The 21348-nt window shown below is 42.6% G+C and overlaps 1 protein-coding gene across 1 annotated transcript; it reads left to right on the forward strand.

Annotated features, from left to right (window-relative positions):
* The first annotated feature begins 4403 nt into the window (after positions 1–4403).
* On the forward strand, positions 4404–7900 carry LOC103719521 (tetraspanin-7-like). Its single transcript, XM_008808814.5, has 2 exons — positions 4404–4960; positions 7346–7900. Exons 1-2 carry the CDS (start codon positions 4460–4462, stop codon positions 7661–7663), a joined length of 819 nt encoding a protein of 272 aa, XP_008807036.3. The 5' UTR covers positions 4404–4459; the 3' UTR covers positions 7664–7900.
* Positions 7901–21348: the final 13448 nt, after the last annotated feature.

A 21348-nucleotide genomic window follows, 5' to 3' on the forward strand; every position in this document is an offset into this window, starting at 1 on the left:
CTACCGGCCTCTTCATCATAGCCTCATTTGGAAGAGCTTTTGGAGGGCCAAAAAGTACTTTCTAGCTTTTCAAAAGCACTTTTAGATAAAATATAGGTATTTGGTAAAATATTCGAAAAGTTGTTTTAATTTTTCTATAAAGCTAAAACAGCTTTTTGGAAAAAGCTTCATTTTGAAATTTCTTCGAAAAAATACTTTTAGGAATTATCGAAAAGTTGTTTCAAGTTATAATATTTTTTTTGGACCAAAGTATTCATAATAAAATAAAATAATTACACAAAATATATTATATGATACACTACAAAAGAAAGAATATATCTCGACGCTTTTTTTAGTCTTTATCGACGATTTTAAGCGTCAGTAGATTACCCGCCAATGCCCCCCAAAGCGTGGATAAAACGTCGGGCAGGTAGGGGTCGGCATAGTTTACGCCGACGCTTCCATGAAGCGTCGGCCAAAACAGGATGTATGCCGACGCTTTTAAGCATCGTTCTTCTGCAAGTTAACCGACGTTCAAAAGCGTCGGCCAATATAATTATAATATGTTATACCATTATTATTGTATTGTACTATAAATATAATATAATATAATATTATAATATATTAATATGTTACATTAAATAATTTAATATTATGTTATATTATCCCACAGTTATCGAGAGGATGGAAAATTAATTTACGCTGATAATTATAATATTTTATACCTTTATTATTGTATTATACTATAAATATAATATTATATTACATTATATTATAATACATTGATATGTTATATTAAATAATTTAATATTATTAAATTATTATGCTATAGTATACAATATTATATTACTATATTATAATAATATAATATTATATTAATATTATACTATATCATATATTTATGTATTAATATATATTATATTTTATTATATTTTGTTGTATAATACTATATAATGTCCTTTATGGTCATTTTGTCATACCAAAAGTACTTTCTCAATTTGTTTACCAAACATATGTTAAAGTTCCCAACACTTTAGAAATATAATCAAATAGCTTTTTATAAAAGCTCTACTTCGAAAAGCACTACTTTCAAAAGTTATACTATCAACAACTCTTCTAAATGGGGCTATAGTCGTTTCAAAACTACATGCCAACACCAGTGTAGACAAAGCTTACAATGCATTATGATACATTTTAGAAAAAGACAATGGATTATGATGGAAGTAGAGAATTTATGGAAGGCGGCTAAGTTAGCATTAAAAACTAAGACTAAAATCGGATTGGATACTAGTATATTCATATTCATATTTATTTTGTTTGACAAATACAGATATTTATTCGAATGTAAAAATTCTTATGCATGTTCATTTTAAACAATTACGGATGCAAGTTGGATGCCAAAAATATAAATATAAATACGGATACAAATTGAATAATTAAAGATATTACTAAGTGGATGATAAATCAAGCTAATAGCATGTTAATATGCTCATTTATTTTTCTTAAATATTTGTGAGTGCTATATAAAATTAAATAAAACTATAAATAGAATCGAATATTTGAACACGGATTGGATAGTTTTTTATCCATATCCATATCTATTTTTAAGAACAGATATGGTTCTCTATCCATAACTATATCTATTTTTTTAACTGATATAGAAACAGATATGAATATTAGTTGAATGTTTAAATTATTGTTTATATTTAGATAGATTTGGATAGAAAAATGGATTCAAATCAAAATTATTTAATCCAAATTTATTCCTATTAGAAAGGATGCGGTTCAACACCACTCTCATCCATGTACTACTCGCATGCAAGTGGGTTCAAAAAAAAAAAAAAAAAAAAACCTACGAGATTTGTTTTATGCTAACCTTATAATTGATTTTTGCCCCCTGTATTTCCTCTTTTACCTGCCCTTTCTTCCTATTCTGTCCCTTATTCTTTTCGGCCTCCATGTTTGCTTCTTAATTTTCTTTCGCTCTCCGTGTTTCTTTCTTTTTCAAATTTTCAATCAAAATGTGTCTATTAATGTCATGTAACTTTTAATATTTTCCGAGCCCCCCTCTTCTTCTACTTAACTCACCAGTTTCAATAGCTCCAAAATTTGGTCTCGAAACCAGAGTATGCTTGCCTTGGGAATGAGCTTATTACAGGCATTTGAGGCATGCATGGGAAGACGTGCTCGCCCTGGTGGAAAGCCACAGAACACTGCATGCAGGTACTTGCCTCGTTGATCTATATATCAGGTGAAAATCTCTTACAACGAAATAGAAATTTTGTTCGAAGAAACTTGCTCACCTTGGAACTTCAGATTTCTTGGCACGACACGGAACATCTCGAGCTACACGTGTAATGTAGGAAAATTTGAACTCTTGATGCATTGTAACTTCAATGAATACATATGTATGCTCAGTGTAAGTATAACAAAAGTATCTTCGGAGGAGAGGAGTGACAATTGAGTTGCCTGAAACATCAAGCAATTTGAGCATATTAAAACACTAGCAATCAAATATCTCAAAAAATTGGTGCACAAATTTTAAGCCAAGGATGCAATTTTCACAACATTATATGGTCACTGAATTATTACTCTAAATCTTTATTTACTTTAGTTAGTTCTCAAGAGTAATCTTAACAACTCCGACTAAGTTTCTGGTTGCATTGCTCACAGAATAAGTTGCAGACTTGGAAGCATGATTTATTTATATTATCTACGCTTCAATTTTTCCTTTCGAGTAATATGGCAAGCATGGATGGAGATTGGTATCAAAAATCAAAATAATTTTCTATGTAAGCCTATGTATTTTTTTAATTGTTTTTTTTTGCATGAATGCCTTTCTAAATATCGAATTTTGCATGAATATTCTTTCAAAATTTATATTTGCATGTATAGCTTCGTAAAACACTAGTTTTTCTGTGCTATCCTTTTTTTATCCTTGTTTGTGCATATGTACTCATGCTATGTAACGCCTTTAAAAAATTAACGATTTCAAATTAAAATAACTGAAATTTTTTAATCGGTAGATGTGCAAAAAAATATATTTATAAGGCGATCGCGATGAAAAAGATAATTTTAAAATTTAATTTTATTTTTAATTAAAATAAATATAGTTTCTATTAAAGATGTTAGAAGAACAGGTATATTAGGGACATTTGTAAAAAATAATATTTTATAAGGGTACAGAAATAAATATAAATTTAAGAAGATATTTATGTAAATTTAAATTTTTAGATGGGTATTTATTAAAAAAAAAAAAACCCTAAGGGGGAGTGTCCTACCACGTTGGCGTGGGCAACCGCGCGAACCGCCGCTGAAGGTTTTGCGGTTTCCTTAACCTTCAGCGGTTTCGAAGTTCGACACCCTCCCCTCCGCCCCTTCCTTAAAATGTACCACAGAGCAGTGTATCTGAATCTGAACACTCGTCTTGGACCAATAAGCTTTCTCCATTCAATAAGCCGCGCTCTTTTAATCGGACGAATGAGTTCGATGCTTCGTCGGCCTTGATGGCATTCGTGCCATGTGTACCGCCTGGCTTAAGTTATGCCGCGTGGATACGGACCGGAGTTCCAGTACGCACCGGTCATCGGTTCTTGACTTCACCGCGACCACGATGCGTCGTACCCACCAAACCGTTAGTAGTAAGAAGGAAGGGGGCAGTTGTTCTTTTTTCTGAAGCCTTTTCGCGGCCTTGGAAAGGAAACTGTCAAGGGGGTGGATGCCGGCATCGGCAATATAGCCGTTAGGAAGAAACATGACGTGAGCAAGGCTTAACTTACCTTCATCGTAAAGGTTTTCTGAATAGGCCCCGGCCCAATTGGAGGTTTTATCAATACAACAAGCTCAATAATGCCAGATAAACCCCACAAACTAGGGAAGAAAATTGAAGTAATAGAGAAACGATTTGTTTTAGTGCAGGCATTCTAAATGGCCCTATGTTCGTTTCGGATCAAACTTGCTTAGCCAAGGAAAGGAGATATATTGAAGGCACATATTTGTTAGTAGAGGAACCACTTAAAAGAACATTAGATTAATCTATTGAATTTGCTTGCATGAAGCATTACTAGCTACAACCAAGAAAGCTACTATTTTTCAGGTATGTTCTGAAATGAGAGAGCATGCCTTAAAAGATAAAACACAAGGAAGACTAGCTAGCCTTAACAAGAGATTTATCAGTGACACTATTATACACAAGTCAATGCTTTATTTTATTATTACTATTTTTTTAAGAAAAAATTGTGGATTCACTATTCTTATAAGATTTCGTTAGAAAAAGTATTCACTCAAGTGTTAAAAACGAGAAAGAGCCCACGAGGCCCAGCATCCAGCTCTCAAGTGGGCCCCAGAGTCCAGAAAAAGGGGTTCTTTTCCATCCAACTGACCAACTCCCATAAATACACCTCCTCTCCTTATCGAATCCTAGTCTTCTCTCTCTCTCCCCCTCCCCACCAAAAGGCAGAGACAAAAAAAAGGAACAGGGATGGTGCGGGTGAGCAACAACCTGGTCGGGCTTCTCAACATCGTGACGCTCCTCCTCTCGATCCCCATCCTGGGCGCCGGCATCTGGTTGGGCCACCGCGCCCACACTGACTGCGAGAAGTTCTTGGAGCGCCCCGTCATCGCCCTCGGCGTCTTCCTCCTCCTCGTCTCCCTCGCCGGCCTCGTCGGCGCCTGCTGCAGCGTCTCATGGCTCCTATGGCTCTACCTTCTCGTCATGTTCCTCCTCATTGTCCTCCTCTTCTGCTTCACCGTCTTCGCCTTCGTCGTCACTAATCCCGGCGCCGGCGAGGTCGTTTCCGGTCGGGGATACAAGGAATACCGCCTCGGGGACTACTCCCACTGGCTCCAGAAGAGAGTCGAAGACGACGGGAACTGGCGCAAGATCCGGAGCTGCTTGCGGGAAGGCAAGGTCTGCCAGAGGTTGGAGGAGAGGAACCAGACGCTTGATGAGTTCATCAACAACCACCTCTCGCCAATCCAGGTAAAGCCTTGTTTTTGCTCTCTTCTTGTCCCTTGTCAAGGTTAAAAATTCGATCTTTGATGGTTTCAGTCCTTTTGGAACATGGATTCATCAACAAAAATCTCTCTCTATCCATCGAGATAGTATTCGATCAATGCTATTCGAGACTGAAAATTCGATTTTCTTTCCGGATTTCGTTTGCTCCCTTGCACTAATTTGATGGTTTTTGTCCTTTTGGAACATAGATTCATCAACAAGAAACTTTTCTTTTCCATGAGACTAAAAATTCGATTTTTTTTCTGATTTCGTTTGTTCGCTTGTAACAATTTGATGGTTTTCGTCCTTTTGGAACATGGGTTTATCGGAAAATGTCTCTTTTCCATTGATCATTCGATTTTGATTTATATTTTTTTCTTTTAATCTGGGTTCTTTTTTGTTTTCTGTTCTTATTTATCGGAGTATCGGATTCGTCACTCTTCTATGTATTATTGGATCAATGCTCTTATAAAATACTCTCTTTTGTTCCCTTTTTTCTCTCTCCTCCTCCTCCTCCTCCTTTTCCTTCTTCTCCTCCTCCTCCTCCTTCTTCCCTGCCCAAAGAGACTGGTTCCCTGGCCAAAGTGATGGTATTAGAAAGTGGGTTTAGTGTTTTCCGGTGCAGTCTGATGGCAACTTTCTGATGGTTTGGTGAGTTGCTTTATCTTTCTTCTCCTTTTGTCTTATTCCTGCAAGTGATTTTCTGTGGGTATTACTGAGACTCAAGGGAGTTTTGTAACTTATCGTTTTCTTTTTGGGTTTCTGTCTGGTCATTAGGAGATGTGGCCTCTCTCTTTTTCTCTTTTGTTTTTGTTTTTTGTTTTTTGTTTTTTTGTTTTTTTTTTTTGTTTTTTTTTTTTGCTTTGATTCTCTTTTGTTTTTTAATGACAATTTTTTTATGTTTTCTTTCAGAATCTCTCTCTGGCTCTGGGTTTTTCGTACTTTGTGCACCTTCTGTTTTGTAGTGGCTTTTGTTAAGGGTCCTTGCATGTTACTGGTGTTCTTCTCGATGAATTTGCTCGTTTTTTCCCCTTCCTGTGGTAAATTGTTTGGTGGATTTCCTAGGCATTCTTATGTTCCTGTGAATTTCTTTATTTGTTTCATTGATCAATATTTTTGTTGCCTTTTGTTTACTGCCTCTTGCCCTGTATTTTGCTATCTAGAATTCTAGATGATCATGATCTTTAAATTTGAATCTATTGTAGGTAATCTGCACAGGTTTCGGGTTGTATCTTTCGCGTGAAAGAACAATTCACCTTCTTTCGCAATATTGACCATTGGACGGCGGATAGAAGAAGAAGGATGGAGTGCTCTGAGATCTGTGTGAGGGTGCGAACCAATGGTTGATGTCGTGAAAGAAGATCAGTCTTTCTTCGGCACGAAAGATACAACCTGAACCTATCCGCATGTGTCATATGGGCCTTACATTTGAGATTTTTACATGTTATTATTTTATTGGAATGAATTTCCTTGTATTTGAGCTTTCGGAGTACAATATGACTTTCCATGATTCATTTTACTCTATAATCCTCAAGTCTAGATTGGTTAGCCATGTGCTTAGCTTTTGTTTTTCCGAGGCCGCCTTCATCAAGGCTTCAGTTAACGGTCACATTGTTCTGGTCATACTGCTTAACCAAGAGTTGAAGTATATTTATTTACTAATTCATTTGTACAAAAACCAAGTCGCAAAACTTCCTTTGATTGACATATAGGATATCCTTGTGGAGTCTTTGGTTGTTGCTTTTATTGCAACATCTCCCATGTGGGGTTTTTTGCAACTTAAAAAAGTTTTCAAGCTTTGTTTGCTGCTGTAATCTTGGCACACCCCACATTGATTTTTGCAACCTAAGAAGCTTTTTATACTATGCTAATGGTTCATCAACTATGCGTGCAAATTACTCGAGTAGTATTGTTATTAAAAATATGGAATTTAAACTGCATCTGAACGTTGAGAAAACTGTGTAGTTTGTCTGATGCTAGCTACTAGACGCAACTAGTATCACTATATTACATCTGCCGACAGGTTTTTTTAACATCTGTTGGTGTTTTAGTTTTATCAAACTGGAATTTAAACTTTCACGTGCTTTGGCCCTCCTCAATTCTGATTCTGTTCCTCCTTTGAACTGTGATCATATCGATCTTTCTTTAATGCCTCAAAGTTTACTTCCTTTCTGTAGCTGTCTTCCTTGGTGTTTAGATGCATAACTTTGGACTGATAGTTTGTATCCGAATTATTTTCAGGTGAATCACATCTGTGTTGAGTGGTTTCTCCATGTGTTTGAATTAGGATCTGATATTGGCACCATATAAACTTAATGAAATTTCAGTTCTTTGCTACCTGTTAAATATTTCTCTGTTGTTTTTATGCAGTCTGGATGCTGCAAGCCTCCCACTGCATGTAACTTCACCTACCGAAGTGAAACTGTTTGGGATAAACCTCCTGGCTTCCCACCTTCTAATATTTCGGACTGCAACTCTTGGCAAAACGATCCATCTATCCTCTGCTATGACTGCCAATCTTGCAAAGCAGGGGTCCTCGCCAATGTCAAGAATGACTGGAAGAAGGTTGCGGTCGTGAACATCATCTTCCTCATCTTCCTTATTGTCGTCTACTCTGTTGGATGCTGTGCCTTCAGAAACAACAGGCAGGGCAATGCGCACCCGAGATGGAAAGGAGGATTTGCTTAGCGAGTGATAGTTTCTCCTATTAGGGCTTCTCTTTATCCTTTGCTGTTCTTGTTTTCACTTTCCTCCTCTGTATATCCTGGGTGCGGCAGTTCTCCTCTTCTGAAGTGTTTAACTTAGGATATAGAGGGTTGCAGTGATCTAGGTTTTACCTTGATGTGATTACTGTAGCCTTGGATATATTAATGGTTTGTTCAGAGACCCTTTTTTACTTTCATAGTTCAGTATCATTTACTATTATGTGGTTGGCTTTGATGTCATTTGTTGTTTGATTGCTTTAACAATTCATTTATTGATACAGAAAAAAGGCCAGAGCAATATGGAATTTGTTTGTTCGTTTGGGTGAATGAGGTGAAGTTAGGGTATATATAGGGTTTGTGTATGCAAGATAGGTCTTTTAGAAGCTGGTGTTTATGGTAATATGCCTGAGATTCACAGCTCTAGGTGCTATATTTTGAAAGAGTACTTATCTTCTAAAATAATTAGTGGGCACTTTGTTAGGGCATAACATTATGGATGAGAGCAAATTATGATGTCAATGGAAATTGGAACATGGGAAGGAACAGAATGATGACTTGTTTTGGACTGACTTTCTTTTCCATTGTTGAAGCAAATATAAAGTAACAGAAGTATTTTGGCCTTAGCATGACTCTTCTCACCGTTATGTTTTAATACACGTTATCCCAACTAGCCTAGACTTTTGTTGTTATCCTTAACCAGAACTTGGGTTTTTAAAAGGCAGATAAGCACGTTGTGATCTTAATCATGCCTAATTTTAGTTATGAAGGTGTAGAGCTTGTAAATGACTCAAGTCGACAAAGAATTATTCATGGGAAACCAAAAGATTACAAAATTTAGAGAAGATATATTGTTGGATTATTCATGTCCTTTTTTTTTGTGGAAGTTAGGAGGAACTGATCCTCATTCGATAACCTATACCCATCCCACCTCATCTAGATCGAAGCTTAGGCCTCGAGGTAAACCGAGTCAAAGCTCGTAGAATGAGTTCTTTGTTAATTGAGGGCCGAGGGTTTATGCCTATTCAAAATCGAACCCCAAGTTCTTGGTGGTTGGTCAATGCATTCTTTATAAAACGAAAAGTCTAAACATTTTTGTATTAAACTCGAAGTAAAAAAGCTTGAACATGGAAATCTTAACAGGTTAGCTCAACAAGTTCTATTTGATGATTCAACCCCGAAATAAGATCAATATGTTGGTTTTATCGAGTCCTGCCTCGCAAGAGAAGCAAAAGTAGCATGGGTAAGAGACTCACTAAAGGTGGAGGTGTGCAAAATTTTTGGAAAGAATTTCTCAAAGAACTGCACAACTTGAGCAACATCATCATGTGAAATGGTGTCATACCAAGATTTTATGGTCATGCTACGCAGACATCATCATGCAAGGTGGTGTTACACCTAGATATTATACTTCTAATGTTCTAGTAGAGGTTAACAAGGGCCTCACAATGCACTAGAGAGTGAGATTCCTTGTTGATGGACTTTTATGTATTAACAATTCAAGCATGAGATATACAGCAAAATGCATGATCATCTAAAATAAGATAGCACAATTTAAAGTTAATGAGGGACTAATGCCCAACTAAAAGGCACACTCAAAGTAAAAATTTATAATTCTAGGTGTTTTATGTAATTTCTGATAGCTAATAGAGGTTCATGGATGTCAACCTGTAACAACCCAAGATCTTCCCCAAGATGGCTAGCTGAAAGATCAACGTAGCAAATAACTGATGTAAGACTAAACATACGCCCACATGGGTCCTCACATACTCTCCCGCTCTGACGTCCTCTCGTTAGGCTAAAGGTTTAAATCTATTCATATCTAATCACAAGCACAACGATCGGCTCGTGATCAACCACAATAGATCTGTGATATAGTGTTCCCTATTCCACATAGGTTATGGGTCAGGTCCGCTCTAATACGTTTTGTAAAAACATAGGGCCTCACCCAAAATGGCTAATCAGAAGCTATTGTTTAGGTTTCTTGATTCTGTATAAGTACCCAAGATCAACCCAGTGAATAACTGATGTGAGACTAAATACACGCCTACACGGATCCTCACACAACCACTGAGAAATCTTTCTAGACTCTCCTGTGTTTTTGCCTTGTTCACTCTAAATCTTTTGCTTTGCCCCACAGCACTGCATACAGGCTTCCCACCGTTGGAAAGTACCTATCAAGCTGAAAAAAGTAACAATACATCAATATGTTTCCTAATAAACTGATCTAAACCACAAATTTATCAAGAAAGAGTAATGATAATCACTCTTACATATGCATGAAAAATTTTGTTTAATATTGGAGTGAAACATATCACAGTCTATACTTGATTAATCATGTGCCATGACTTGCGGGTGGCTTCCTCTAACTGAAGGCCTGGACATCATTCTTCTTCAAAACCCCCCTTTCTTTTTGTGTGTGTGTGTGTGTGTGTGTGATAATATAGACTGGCCAAACCAGCCACCGGGTACAGCAGCAGGCCTTCCACTGCCTCAGCCCGCTGGGCCAAGCACTTGGTGGAGAAGTGCCCAAGATACCCATATCATGCAAAGAGCATGGACCAAATATAAAACTACATGGGCCAATATTTAATTCTCCAAAGACTGGACTGCAATCCCACATCTTAATCCGTTCTGATTAAACAATATATATTGAGCCTTGAGAACAATACCAACTCTTATCCTTAGGTCATCTATTATCTATTATATATTATTTAATATAGAGGCTTAGCTTGTGTGGAGTTCTCTACATCTTAATCCGTTCTGATTAAACAATATATATTGAGCCTTGAGAACAATACCAACTCTTATCCTTAGGTCATCTATTATCTATTATATATTATTTAAAATAGAGGCTCAGCTTGTGTGGAGTTCTCCATTCACCATCGAAAATGAGTTTATTGTTTAATATGCAACAAAAATTTAGCTATTTAAACCTTTTATTTATATAATTTATTATATTTTAAGAATAGTTGGAAAAAGAAGCAAGATTACATTTTATATTTTAATGGTGTATGTAATCGGTCATGTCGCTGCAGCATGCATGTATGCATTGCTAGCTGATCTGTGGAACATACCATGGGTATTGCTAACTGTTGGGGATCAAAGATGGGGAAAGAGAGATCAGTACATTGTTCGATTGTTGTCGTGTCTTTGTCTTGATTGATGTTTGTGAAGCCAAATCTGCAGACATCCTGAGAACCAATTCTTTTGTGTTCTTTGAGTTGGCTCATTCATATGACCCGCTAATCCTTCACAGATCTATGGACATGGTGGACCTCTTTTATGATATGCCATTGGTTCTTGTGAGTTGTCTACAGCAGATACTTTTCTTTCTTTGGGTAATACCGGATTTATTATACCAATCTAGTAAAAATTCATCAGTGTGAATTAAAAAATAAAATATGCAAAAAATCAGAAAAAAATCTAGTGGAGCAAACTACAAATTAGCTCCCATCTGATTCGCTGCATATCTCATCATACAGTCACCGGCACTGTTAGCTTCTCTGTAAATATGTGTCCCCTCATAAGATAGTAGACATTTTAGAATGCTCGGAATCATCTCTTTAGGGTTGGCATTATAATTTATAAATCAGAGTTCAACCCAACAAAGTTTTAACAATGTCTAACAGTTGGTTCCTCTCATCCTAGCTTGCTTCATGGCAGAGTGTGATAGAACGTCGAAAAGTCGTCGGTGCGAGGAGAAGCTTGCATTATTGTTCATACAAGTTAATCTCGTGCAACTGACGGACCCTCAAAGAGACTGCTGAATTTGGAAGGATTCAAAGAAAAAGAACAAGAAGATAAGGCGTGACACTGGAAGTACGTTCTTCTGTCAATTCACAGAAAGATACATGCCTAAAATGTAGCTAAGACTGTATGCACAAATTTTTTTTATGGGCAGCATTGTGGTAACAGGGCATGCAGTTTTTGTATTCCTACACTCCAGAGTTGATGCTCAAGTTAAAAAGCCACAAGATAGTAGTATGGTCATACTAAACATGAAGTGGAAGATAATTTTTAAAACCGTTACTATCCAGCCTTGTTCCAAAGTTTTGGGGGTCAACTTCATGGACGTTTATATGCAAAGCATTCTTATTTAGAGCCACCTCTGAGCTCTAACAATCAGAAATACTGAATTTAGATAATTAGCAAATTATTTTGGCTTGGTCTTGGGTGATTTTGGAACCTTAATTATAGATTCTGGCTGCTTTGATCAAAGATTCGCTGTTTCGGTACCTAATATCGTACTAGTGTGATAGAGATTAGAATCGTTCGTTCAGACGATCGAGCCATCAGGGTTGCTCGCTCGCGTTCATACTAGGGGTTGACATCATTATGGCTAGGAGGTGGTCTTGAGTCTCCGATTTGAGTCAGGCCCAGATTAGATCCATTTGAGTCTGTTTTATTTTTATTTTCTACATTTAAGCCAATTTGGTCATTTGTTTTTGTTTTAATGAAGTCAATTGGGTTAGCTGTTAAGTTGTGTAATTAGGTCGAGTGAATAGATCGATTTTGGTATGTAATCAATCGGTTGATTTAGTCAATTGATTGAGGATCTCAGTTTGGTATGTCATCAATTGATTGGCCTGAAGTAAGGCCTATATAAAGGCCACCCCTCTTATGAATTAGGCGATTGAATGATTGAATAAAAAACCCTAGCCTTCTTTCTGCTGCTTCTTCTTCTTCCTCCTCTTTTCTTCTTTTTGCGTCTCTATAACCTCTTCTTCCTCCTCCATCCCTTCTTCTTCCTCTTTCTCTCTTCCTTCTGCAGTCGTCCTCCATCAGCATACCGAATGTCAGTACGCCATCCGTATCAGTTATCGATATCGAACCAGTACAGTATGATGTGTTCCGTACCGTCTGGTTCAGGCCAGTACATCATACCATGCTTTGATCTATTATTAGACAGTAGTTTTGATATTGGTAATGAATAATTGGACTTGTAATAACCCCCAAAAAAAATTTTATATATAAAAAAGGATAGAATAGTCCTTTAAAATTGATATAAGGGGTAAAATTGGAAGGAATCAAAAGTTAATGACATAACAGTAGATATGTTGAAGTGTTAAGGGCAAAATAGAAATTTAATAATATTAAACAAAGGGTGAATAGTGTTTGATGTGACTTAATTGGGGGGGGTTGTGCTGTCGGTGGAATAAAATAGAGAAGAAGGGGGCTGGGTCTCAGGCGGTGGAATCAAACAGAAAAGAAAGGAAGAAGTAGAAGAAAGAAGAAGGGAAGGAGATTCAAAGTGGAAGGGAGTCCCGGTTGCGCTGTCAGCTGAAGAAAAAAGTGTAGGTCTCCTTCTCCTCTACGCAAAGTGTAAATACCCATCCATACCTAATCTTCTAATGAAATTAGGCTATACAAAGGGTGGATTTAGTCTAGAGAGGTTAGATAGAAATGTTAGAAGTGGTTAAAGAAGAGAAAATCGGATTTCGATAAGTTTTTCCAAGGCTACGGAAAAACTGTATCGAAGTTCCAACTTCGGTGAATTATTTCGGAGGTTAATCGGCCTCCGATGGCGATGCATGTTACCATTCTGGAAATCCCTATGAGTGTAGAATGTTAGGTAAAAATTTTATTAAATTTGGAGTTTGGAAAATAGATCAAAACCGGGATGAAGTAACCTGCTGTCAGTCCAGAGTACTGTTTATCCGAGATGAAGAAAGTGAGAAAAATGATGGGCGTCGCCTCAAAACGCGCCGGAGTCGACTCGAGGTCAACTGGAGTTGACTCGGGGCAGATTGGGGTCGACTCATGCCTCAGAGGGGTCGACTCACGAGGTTGGGGGTCGAGTCTCTCTGAAAGTCCAAAAAATGAAGTTTTGCGGCTCTGTGGTCGTGGTCGACTCATGAGGTTGGGGTCGACTCACGCTTCAGTGAAATTTTTAGTGAAGGAGGATTTTGACTCTTTCTCGCACCTTGACCCTATAGCAGTGGCCTAAGGTGTGTGTGTGTGTGTGATGCTTTTGCATCATAATACATATAAGGGGAAGATTAATTGATAGGAAAAAGAGAAAAAGGAAAGGATTTTAAAAAAGGAGAGAGTTGAATCAATTAAAGTTTCCTATATTTATGATTGACACGTAGATTATGGCCCTTGATACAAGACTAAATGTATTGTAAATGCATATATCAGTTGGACAAGAAGCTAGAGAACAAGAGGAAGAAGTTCCCCACTGCCTACTGTAGATTTTTGGAGGTGTATCAGGACTGTACCAGATTGACAGGTGAGTGGGAGTTTGTACTTTGCACCATGAGCACATTTCTTATTCATTTTTATGAATGTTGCCAAGTGTGACTTGATTCCACCTGAGCTTATTGACTAATTATTGTGGTAGATTCCTCTATGTTTTGTTCTCCATACTTGATTGTTTTGTACATGCATTTGAGGGAACATTGAGAGGAATTACGAGGGGTAGATGAGTAATTAAATTGGTTCCGAATTGTGAAATGACTTCTTTTGTAAATTGATTTCATTTCCTCTATTTCAAAGACTTGTAGAACCCTTCTCATGGTATATTGAGTTGCATTGCACTCCCATGATTCCTCACTCCCAACCCTGATGTAGTTTATGATTGGGTCATAGTCGAGTGAGTGGTAGTCTTGATTATACTCCTTTTTAGTAGAGTATTGGGAGGGTGCATTATAGCATTTATGCATGGCTTGGTAGTATCTACAGGACACCTATAGTCGATGGGGTTAGACATCGGCCTGTGTGCACATAGTAGCCTTCTGGGTGGGCGGAGCCCAGTCCCTTTCTAGGGGGGACACGACCCTAGACGTAGGATCGGCCGGTCCTACGACTTATATTCTACTTGCCGCCGGGCATAGTAAGACTTCGCGAGGTGCAGTATGGCTTTCTGCGGATGTAGAATTTCCGCGAGGTGCCATTTAGTATTTGTTACGGGGGAACTTAGCCACCATGCCCCACGTGACCGGCACGCGCGCCCAGGAAGACTACGGCAGCTCCTTGATCCAGCAATCCGACCCCGAGTCGGACATCTTCGGCTCCGCAGCCCGACCCCGAGTCGGCAGCCCCTTGATCCAGCAATCCGACCCCGAGTCGGACATCTTCGGCTCCGCAGCCCGACCCCGAGTCGGCAGCCCCTTGATCCAGCAATCCGACCCCGAGTCGGACATCTTCGGCTCCGCAGCCCGATCCCGAGTCGGCTGCCCCTTGATCCAGCAATCCGACCCCGAGTCGGACATCTTCGTCTCCGCAGCCCGACCCCGAGTCGGACATCTCTCGACAACGACAGGCTATTCCCCAGAGGCACGCCGCAGCCTCCTGCTCCACTACTCCCTGCAACGGTTGTGTCTGGCGCTGCTCCACGATCCCCTGTAACAGCCGTACAAGGCGGAGCTCCACTACGCCCTGTCATGGCCGTACCCAGCGCTGCCCCACGACGCCCTATAACGGCCGTGTCAGTGGCAGCTCCATCGTGCCCCACGATGACGAACCCCCCTGAAAGACCCCCCAGCCTGGTATATATGCGGCTGGGGGGAGGAGGGGGGGTAAGCGAGAACTTCCAGAGCATTCTCTTACTTGCTACTATTATCTCTCCTTCTCCTCCAATCTCCTCTGACTTGATCGTCGGAGGGCCCCCACTGCCCCAGTGGTGGTGCGAGGCTTGCTTGCAGGTTTCCCGGTGGAAGGTGGAGCGCAATCAACACCAACCAAGGCAACTCAAACGGAACCCCGTTCACACCGCTGTGCCAATCGTTCTCGGTTTGGACCACCAGCAACAGTATTCAGATGTGAGATGAGTCTCATGGTTTTCTATGGATTTCTATTCTGGATACTGGCTAGCATTTACATGATCAGTGTGGTGTCTTATCCTGCATATGCATGTGACAGTAGGAAGTTGTTGTGGTTCGCCTGTGGCGTAAGACCCACCTCCGATAGGTGTCTAGTGATGACTTCGCATATTGACACCCGATTTGTATGTTCCAGCATTATGATCTGTTGAGCATATTCATGAGTAGTATATATGTTAACTTGATTATTCAATATATGCTTCAGATGAGTGATATTGATGATTTACTCCATGTTCTTTATGTTGAGTTCATGCTCATCTTGCTATTGATCACCATTTATATGCTCTTGAGATTTCATCTCGAGCCATAATTATATTCTGTCTCATATGCATAGTATCCTCTACTCCACTCACTGAGTATTTATATACTCACTTCCCAGTTTGGTGTTTTTGATTGCAGGGCAGGTGTTGTATAGAGAGGGACAGGGTTAGAGATTGCCCGCTAGCTGTGCTGCTCCATAGTATAATGTAGATAGAGGTTTATACCTTTTGGTGTATTATAAATCTTCTGTTGTATATAGTGGATAGTTACAGTCATAGATCCTGTTGTGGATATGGATTGACCATGGATGGATTGGGAAGCAGGTATATATATATATATATGTGTGTGTGTGTGTGTGTGCAGATCAGTTGTGCGCCTATTGTTACGGGGGAACTTAGCCACCATGCCCCACGTGACCGGCACGCGCGCCCAGGAAGACTACGGCAGCCCCTTGATCCAGCAATCCGACCCCGAGTCGGACATCTTCGGCTCCGCAGCCCGACCCCGAGTCGGACATCTCTCGACAACGACAGGCTATTCCCCAGAGGCACGCCGCAGCCTCTTGCTCCACTACTCCCTGCAACGGTTGTATCTGGCGCTGCTCCACGATCCCCTGTAACAGCCGTACAAGGCGGAGCTCCACTACACCCTGTCATAGTCGTACCCAGCGCTGCCCCACGACGCCCTGTAACGGCCGTGTCAGTGGCAGCTCCATCGTGCCTCACGATGACGAACCCCCCTGAAAGACCCCCCAGCCTGGTATATATGCGGCTGGGGGGAGGAGGGGGGGTAAGCGAGAACTTATAGAGCATTCTCTTACTTGCTACTATTATCTCTCCTTCTCCTCCAATCTCCTCTGACTTGATCGTCGGAGGGCCCCCACTACCCCAGTGGTGGTGCGAGGCTTGCTTGCAGGTTCCCCGGTGGAAGGTGGAGCGCAATCAACACCAACCAAGGCAACTCAAACGGAACTCCGTTCACACCGCTGTGCCAATCGTTCTCGATTTGGACCACCAGCAACAGTTGGCGCTAGAGGAAGGGCCCGAATCTCAGAGCGATCGTAATGGCACGGCGAGGTGGTCGTGGAGCTTCCAATGCCTCCGGTCGCGGGGCCTCTCGCGCCTCCGGCCGGGAGGCCGCTGCGTCTCCAACACATTCTCAGCAACACTCCACCGCTCCACCTCCCATTCAGATGGTCGAAGCCGCTCAGTTCGACCAGTTAGCCCAGCAGGTTCGCACCCTCGCGGAGGCAGTGCAGAACCTGCAGGGTGTGGTGTCTCGGACGCCGCAGCGGGCCCAGGAGCCGCTGCTCCCTGAGCGCTCACCTGTCCTCCTCAACCCGCGCTCCTTCCTCTCCCATGAGGAGGAGCGCCGGCGCGAGGAAGATTCTCGAGCACGGTCCATTCTGCCGGGACCTTCCCATCGGAGCTGCGCGGGGTACGAGAGGCGGGCCCGGGCGCGTTCCCAGACCCCCCAGTCCTCAAGGAACCCGCGCTCCAGTCGGTCCCCCTCTCGGTGCTCCTTGTCTCCCACCCATCGGTCGCGCTCCCTGGACCGACGGGTAGACGATCTCCACCGACAACTCCAGGTCCTGAAGGGCCACTCCAAAGATCCCCTCGCCGACTTGGAGATCTCCTCCCAGCCGGCGCTTGCCTCGAGGATCCTGCGGACCCCGAATCCGCCGGGGTTTAAAATGCCGGCGATCGAGCCCTATGACGGGGCGGCGGACCCGCGGGATCACGTCGAGAGTTTCAGGACCCTTATGCTCCTCCACGGAGCATCAGATCCTCTCCTCTGCAAGGCCTTCCCGGCGACCCTCCATGGCCCGGCAAGGGCGTGGTTCGCCGGCTTGGAGGCTAACTCAATCCAGTCCTTCGACCAGTTTACTCGCCTCTTCATCACCCATTTCGCCGTCAGTAGCCGGCGGCGACTGGTCTCCGACTCCCTCTTTGATGTCCGGCAAAACGAGGGAGAAAGCTTGCGGGATTATCTTACCCGCTTCAACAAGGCTACGCTGGAAGTCCGGAACCTGAGCCAGGAGGTGGCTCTTTCAGCCCTGAAGCGTGGCTTCCGAAAGGGCAGACTCACCTTCTCCCTGGACAAACGCCTGCCGCGGAGCTTCCCGGAGCTGTTGTCCCGGGCGAACCAGTATGCGGACGCCGAGGAGGCGGCCGCCCACCGGAGCAAGGAGGCCGCCGAGATCCCTCCAAAGCTCGGGAAGAAAAGGCGAAAAGAGGCACGCCAGAGGAGGAGCCCGACGCCTCAACGTCGGCGCAGAAGCCTGTCGCCGGCAAGGAACCACGGCGCCCTACGCCCTCGTTCTCCGCCCCGACGTTTCAACCGGTACACTCCTCTCCTGACTCCCCGGGCCCAGATCCTCATGGAAATCAAGGGGCGGGAGGACCTCCCGGTCCCGAGACAGATGAAGAAGATTCCTGGGAGGAGGCCCTCTCGGGCGTACTGTGAGTACCACCGGGACCACGGCCACGACACCGAAGACTGCTTCCAGCTTCGGGACGAGATCGAGGCTCTCATCCGCCGAGGGCGTCTCGGTCGATATGTGAACGACCGACGTCCCCCCGCAGACCCGCGTCAGGCCGACCCGGCCCCTCAGGAGCCTCGGGAGCAGAATCGACCCGTCGCGGGCGTGATCCACACTATCACTGGGGGCTGCCCCCGGCCCGAGAGGAACACAGGGGGCTCGACTGAAGCGTCAGGGGCAGCCGTCGCAAAGAGGCAGAGGGTCGGTAATGTAATCACTTTTTGTGATGAAGATGTAAAGGGGGTTCAGACCCCCCACGATGACGCCATGGTGATCTCCCTCACTATGGCAAACTATGATGTAAGGCGTGTTCTTGTGGATAGTGGAAGCTCAGCTGATATTTTGTTTCACGAGGCCTTCCAAAAGATGAGCTTGTCCAGACAATTGTTGCACAAAACATCCACCCCCCTCATGGGATTCACTGGTGACGCTATCTCGGCCGAAGGTGTCGTTGAGCTGCCTGTGACTGCGGGCGTTGCACCCGCAGAAGCCACGGTGCGGTTCGGATTCTTGGTCGTCCTGTTCCCTCGGCCTACAATGCTATCATCGGACGACCCGGACTGAACGCCCTTCGCGCGGTGGTCTCTACGTACCACTTGCTCATGCGGTTCCCCACGGCGGCCGGGATTGGAGAGGTCCGAGGTGACCAACCGACCGCAAGGCAATGTTTCCTAGCAACTCTCAAAGGGAAGAAGCCCGTAGAAGCCTTAAGCGTCGAGTCCCTCGACGCCAGAGACGAGGTGGCCTTGCGGCACGGGGAGCCGGCCGAGGGTGTGATCGAAGTTCCCCTCAAGGAAGGTCGCCCGGACAGGACGATCCGGGTCGGCGCCAATCTCGACCTGGGAGCTCGGGCCCGGTTGGTGGAATTCCTCCGAGCCAATGCCGATGTGTTTGCCTGATCAGCGGCCGATGTACCTGGGATCGACCCGGAGGTCATTTCTCACGCCCTCAACGTCGACCTGACCCACCGACCGGTAAAACAGAAGAAGAGACACTGTGCCCCGGATCGGATCCGAGTGGTCGACCAGGAGGTAGACAAGCTCTTGGAGGCAGGATTCATAAGGGAGGTCAGCTACCTCGAATGGCTGGCAAATGTCGTACTTGTCCGGAAGGCGAGCGGAAAGTGGAGGATGTGCGTCGACTACACCGACCTGAACAAGGCATGCCCCAAGGATAGCTTTCCGCTTCCGCGGATAGACCAACTGGTCGACGCGACTTCCGGATATCAGCTGCTGTCTTTCATGGACGCCTTCTCCGGCTACAATCAGATAATGATGGCTCCACAGGACGAGGAGAAAACTGCTTTTATAACAGACCGGGGGCTGTACTGTTACAAGGTAATGCCCTTCGGTCTGAAGAATGCTGGCGCCACTTACCAGCGCCTCGTCAACAAAATCTTCAAAGAGCAAATCGGCCGGAACATGGAGGTGTACGTGGACGATATGCTGGTGAAGAGCCGCCATGCAGACCAGCACATCGCGGATCTGGAGGAGACTTTCGCCACCTTGCGGAAGTTTCGCATGAAGCTGAACCCAGCGAAGTGCGCCTTTGGTGAAAGTGAATCCTAGGTTCTTCGGTGTTAAGCATGCTGATTTTTTTTTTTTTTTTTTAAAAAAACCATGGCTGAACCTGATCGGGTTGCCTACGTACCCCTTCATAAGGGGGATCAAGCCATACGTAGTTCTTTTTAAGTTTTAAAACGCAGCGGAAAAATCGAATCAAACAATTTAATTCATGCATGCTTACAAGATCAAATCTAGAAATCAGCACCTTAAGAACACATAGGATTATGCCGGAATCGTTTAAACAATTATGCTAAAACTTTTATGCATGATTAACTATCAGATCTGAAATTTAAGAACTCTATTCTGATTAATCTCCGAATATCCATTGAATGGATTCTGGAGATATCTCCGTGAGGAGCCCCAAAAGAGGGTAAAACCTCGGGGAATCAGACCTAGATCTTGACACCATAATAAAAGATTAATGTAGGATTAATACCTTTTATGATGGAAGAAACTTGTGGATCTGATCCTCGACTTCGCAGCCACGCACACGAATGGCCTCTACGAGAAGTCCACGCGAAGTTCCTGAAGAGATCCAATCCTGCGGAAGTGCTAGCTTGCGCAGAATTTCTTGAAAGCTGAAATCTGCCCGTCGGGATTCAATCAACTCTTGATCAATCGTCTTGAAGCAGATGGAGATGAGGTTTGTAAGAGAAGTAGAGGACTCAGATCTGATCTTGAATCTTCTAGATATTCACCCTGAAAACCCTATCTAAAATGGAGAAGAAGAGGAAGAGGAGGCGGGTGAGGAAGAAGGCTGCAATGGATGTGTTTTTGGTGCCCATGTTTGACCCCTTTTAATGGCCTCCGAATTTTCATTCAAAATTCGAAATTTATTTTCAGAAAACCTCTTTTAGTTGGCACATGCAAAGGAATAGGAACAACCCAAATCAGATCTCAACCAAATCTGATTTAAATTCAAATTTTAAACACATGTGCAAGAGGGAAGGAATTTGAAATCCATGCGGCAAGGTAAAACACTTCATAATTTCGAAATCACCTCTTGAAATTCGAATTTAATCCATTCAAAAACTCATACGCCACCTTAGCTGATGGTTTGAGTGATTAAAATCATTTAACACATTGCTTAATGTTTGAATTTAAATTCAAATAACAAACAATGTCGCCATGTGTCAAGCAATGGGTCCATGTGCCATGCAATAATTTTGGTTTATTTAAAATTCATGAAATCCAATTCCATGTCACCAATAATTGCCACATCATCTGAGCCTAATCCTCTTGGGTTGCACCTAATCAAATTTGGTCAAACCCAAATTAAAACAAAGCAATTTGGTTGAACCCAATCTAATCAGGTCAGACCCTGATTGAGCTCAAATTGAATCCAATTCAATTTTGGCTCATGCAAACTCAATCAAATTGAATTAATTACTTTGTGTTGGACCTAATCCAATTAGGTCAATCCCCAATTAAGAACAAATTAATTTAAAATTAATTTGATCAGCTTAAGTCCTTTTTG

The sequence above is a fragment of the Phoenix dactylifera genome, chromosome 11 (genome assembly GCF_051530095.1).
Source record: "Phoenix dactylifera cultivar Ajwa chromosome 11, Ajwa_hap1_PhDact_Kaust_v1.1, whole genome shotgun sequence".
In the NCBI taxonomy this organism is placed as follows: Eukaryota; Viridiplantae; Streptophyta; class Magnoliopsida; order Arecales; family Arecaceae; genus Phoenix; species Phoenix dactylifera.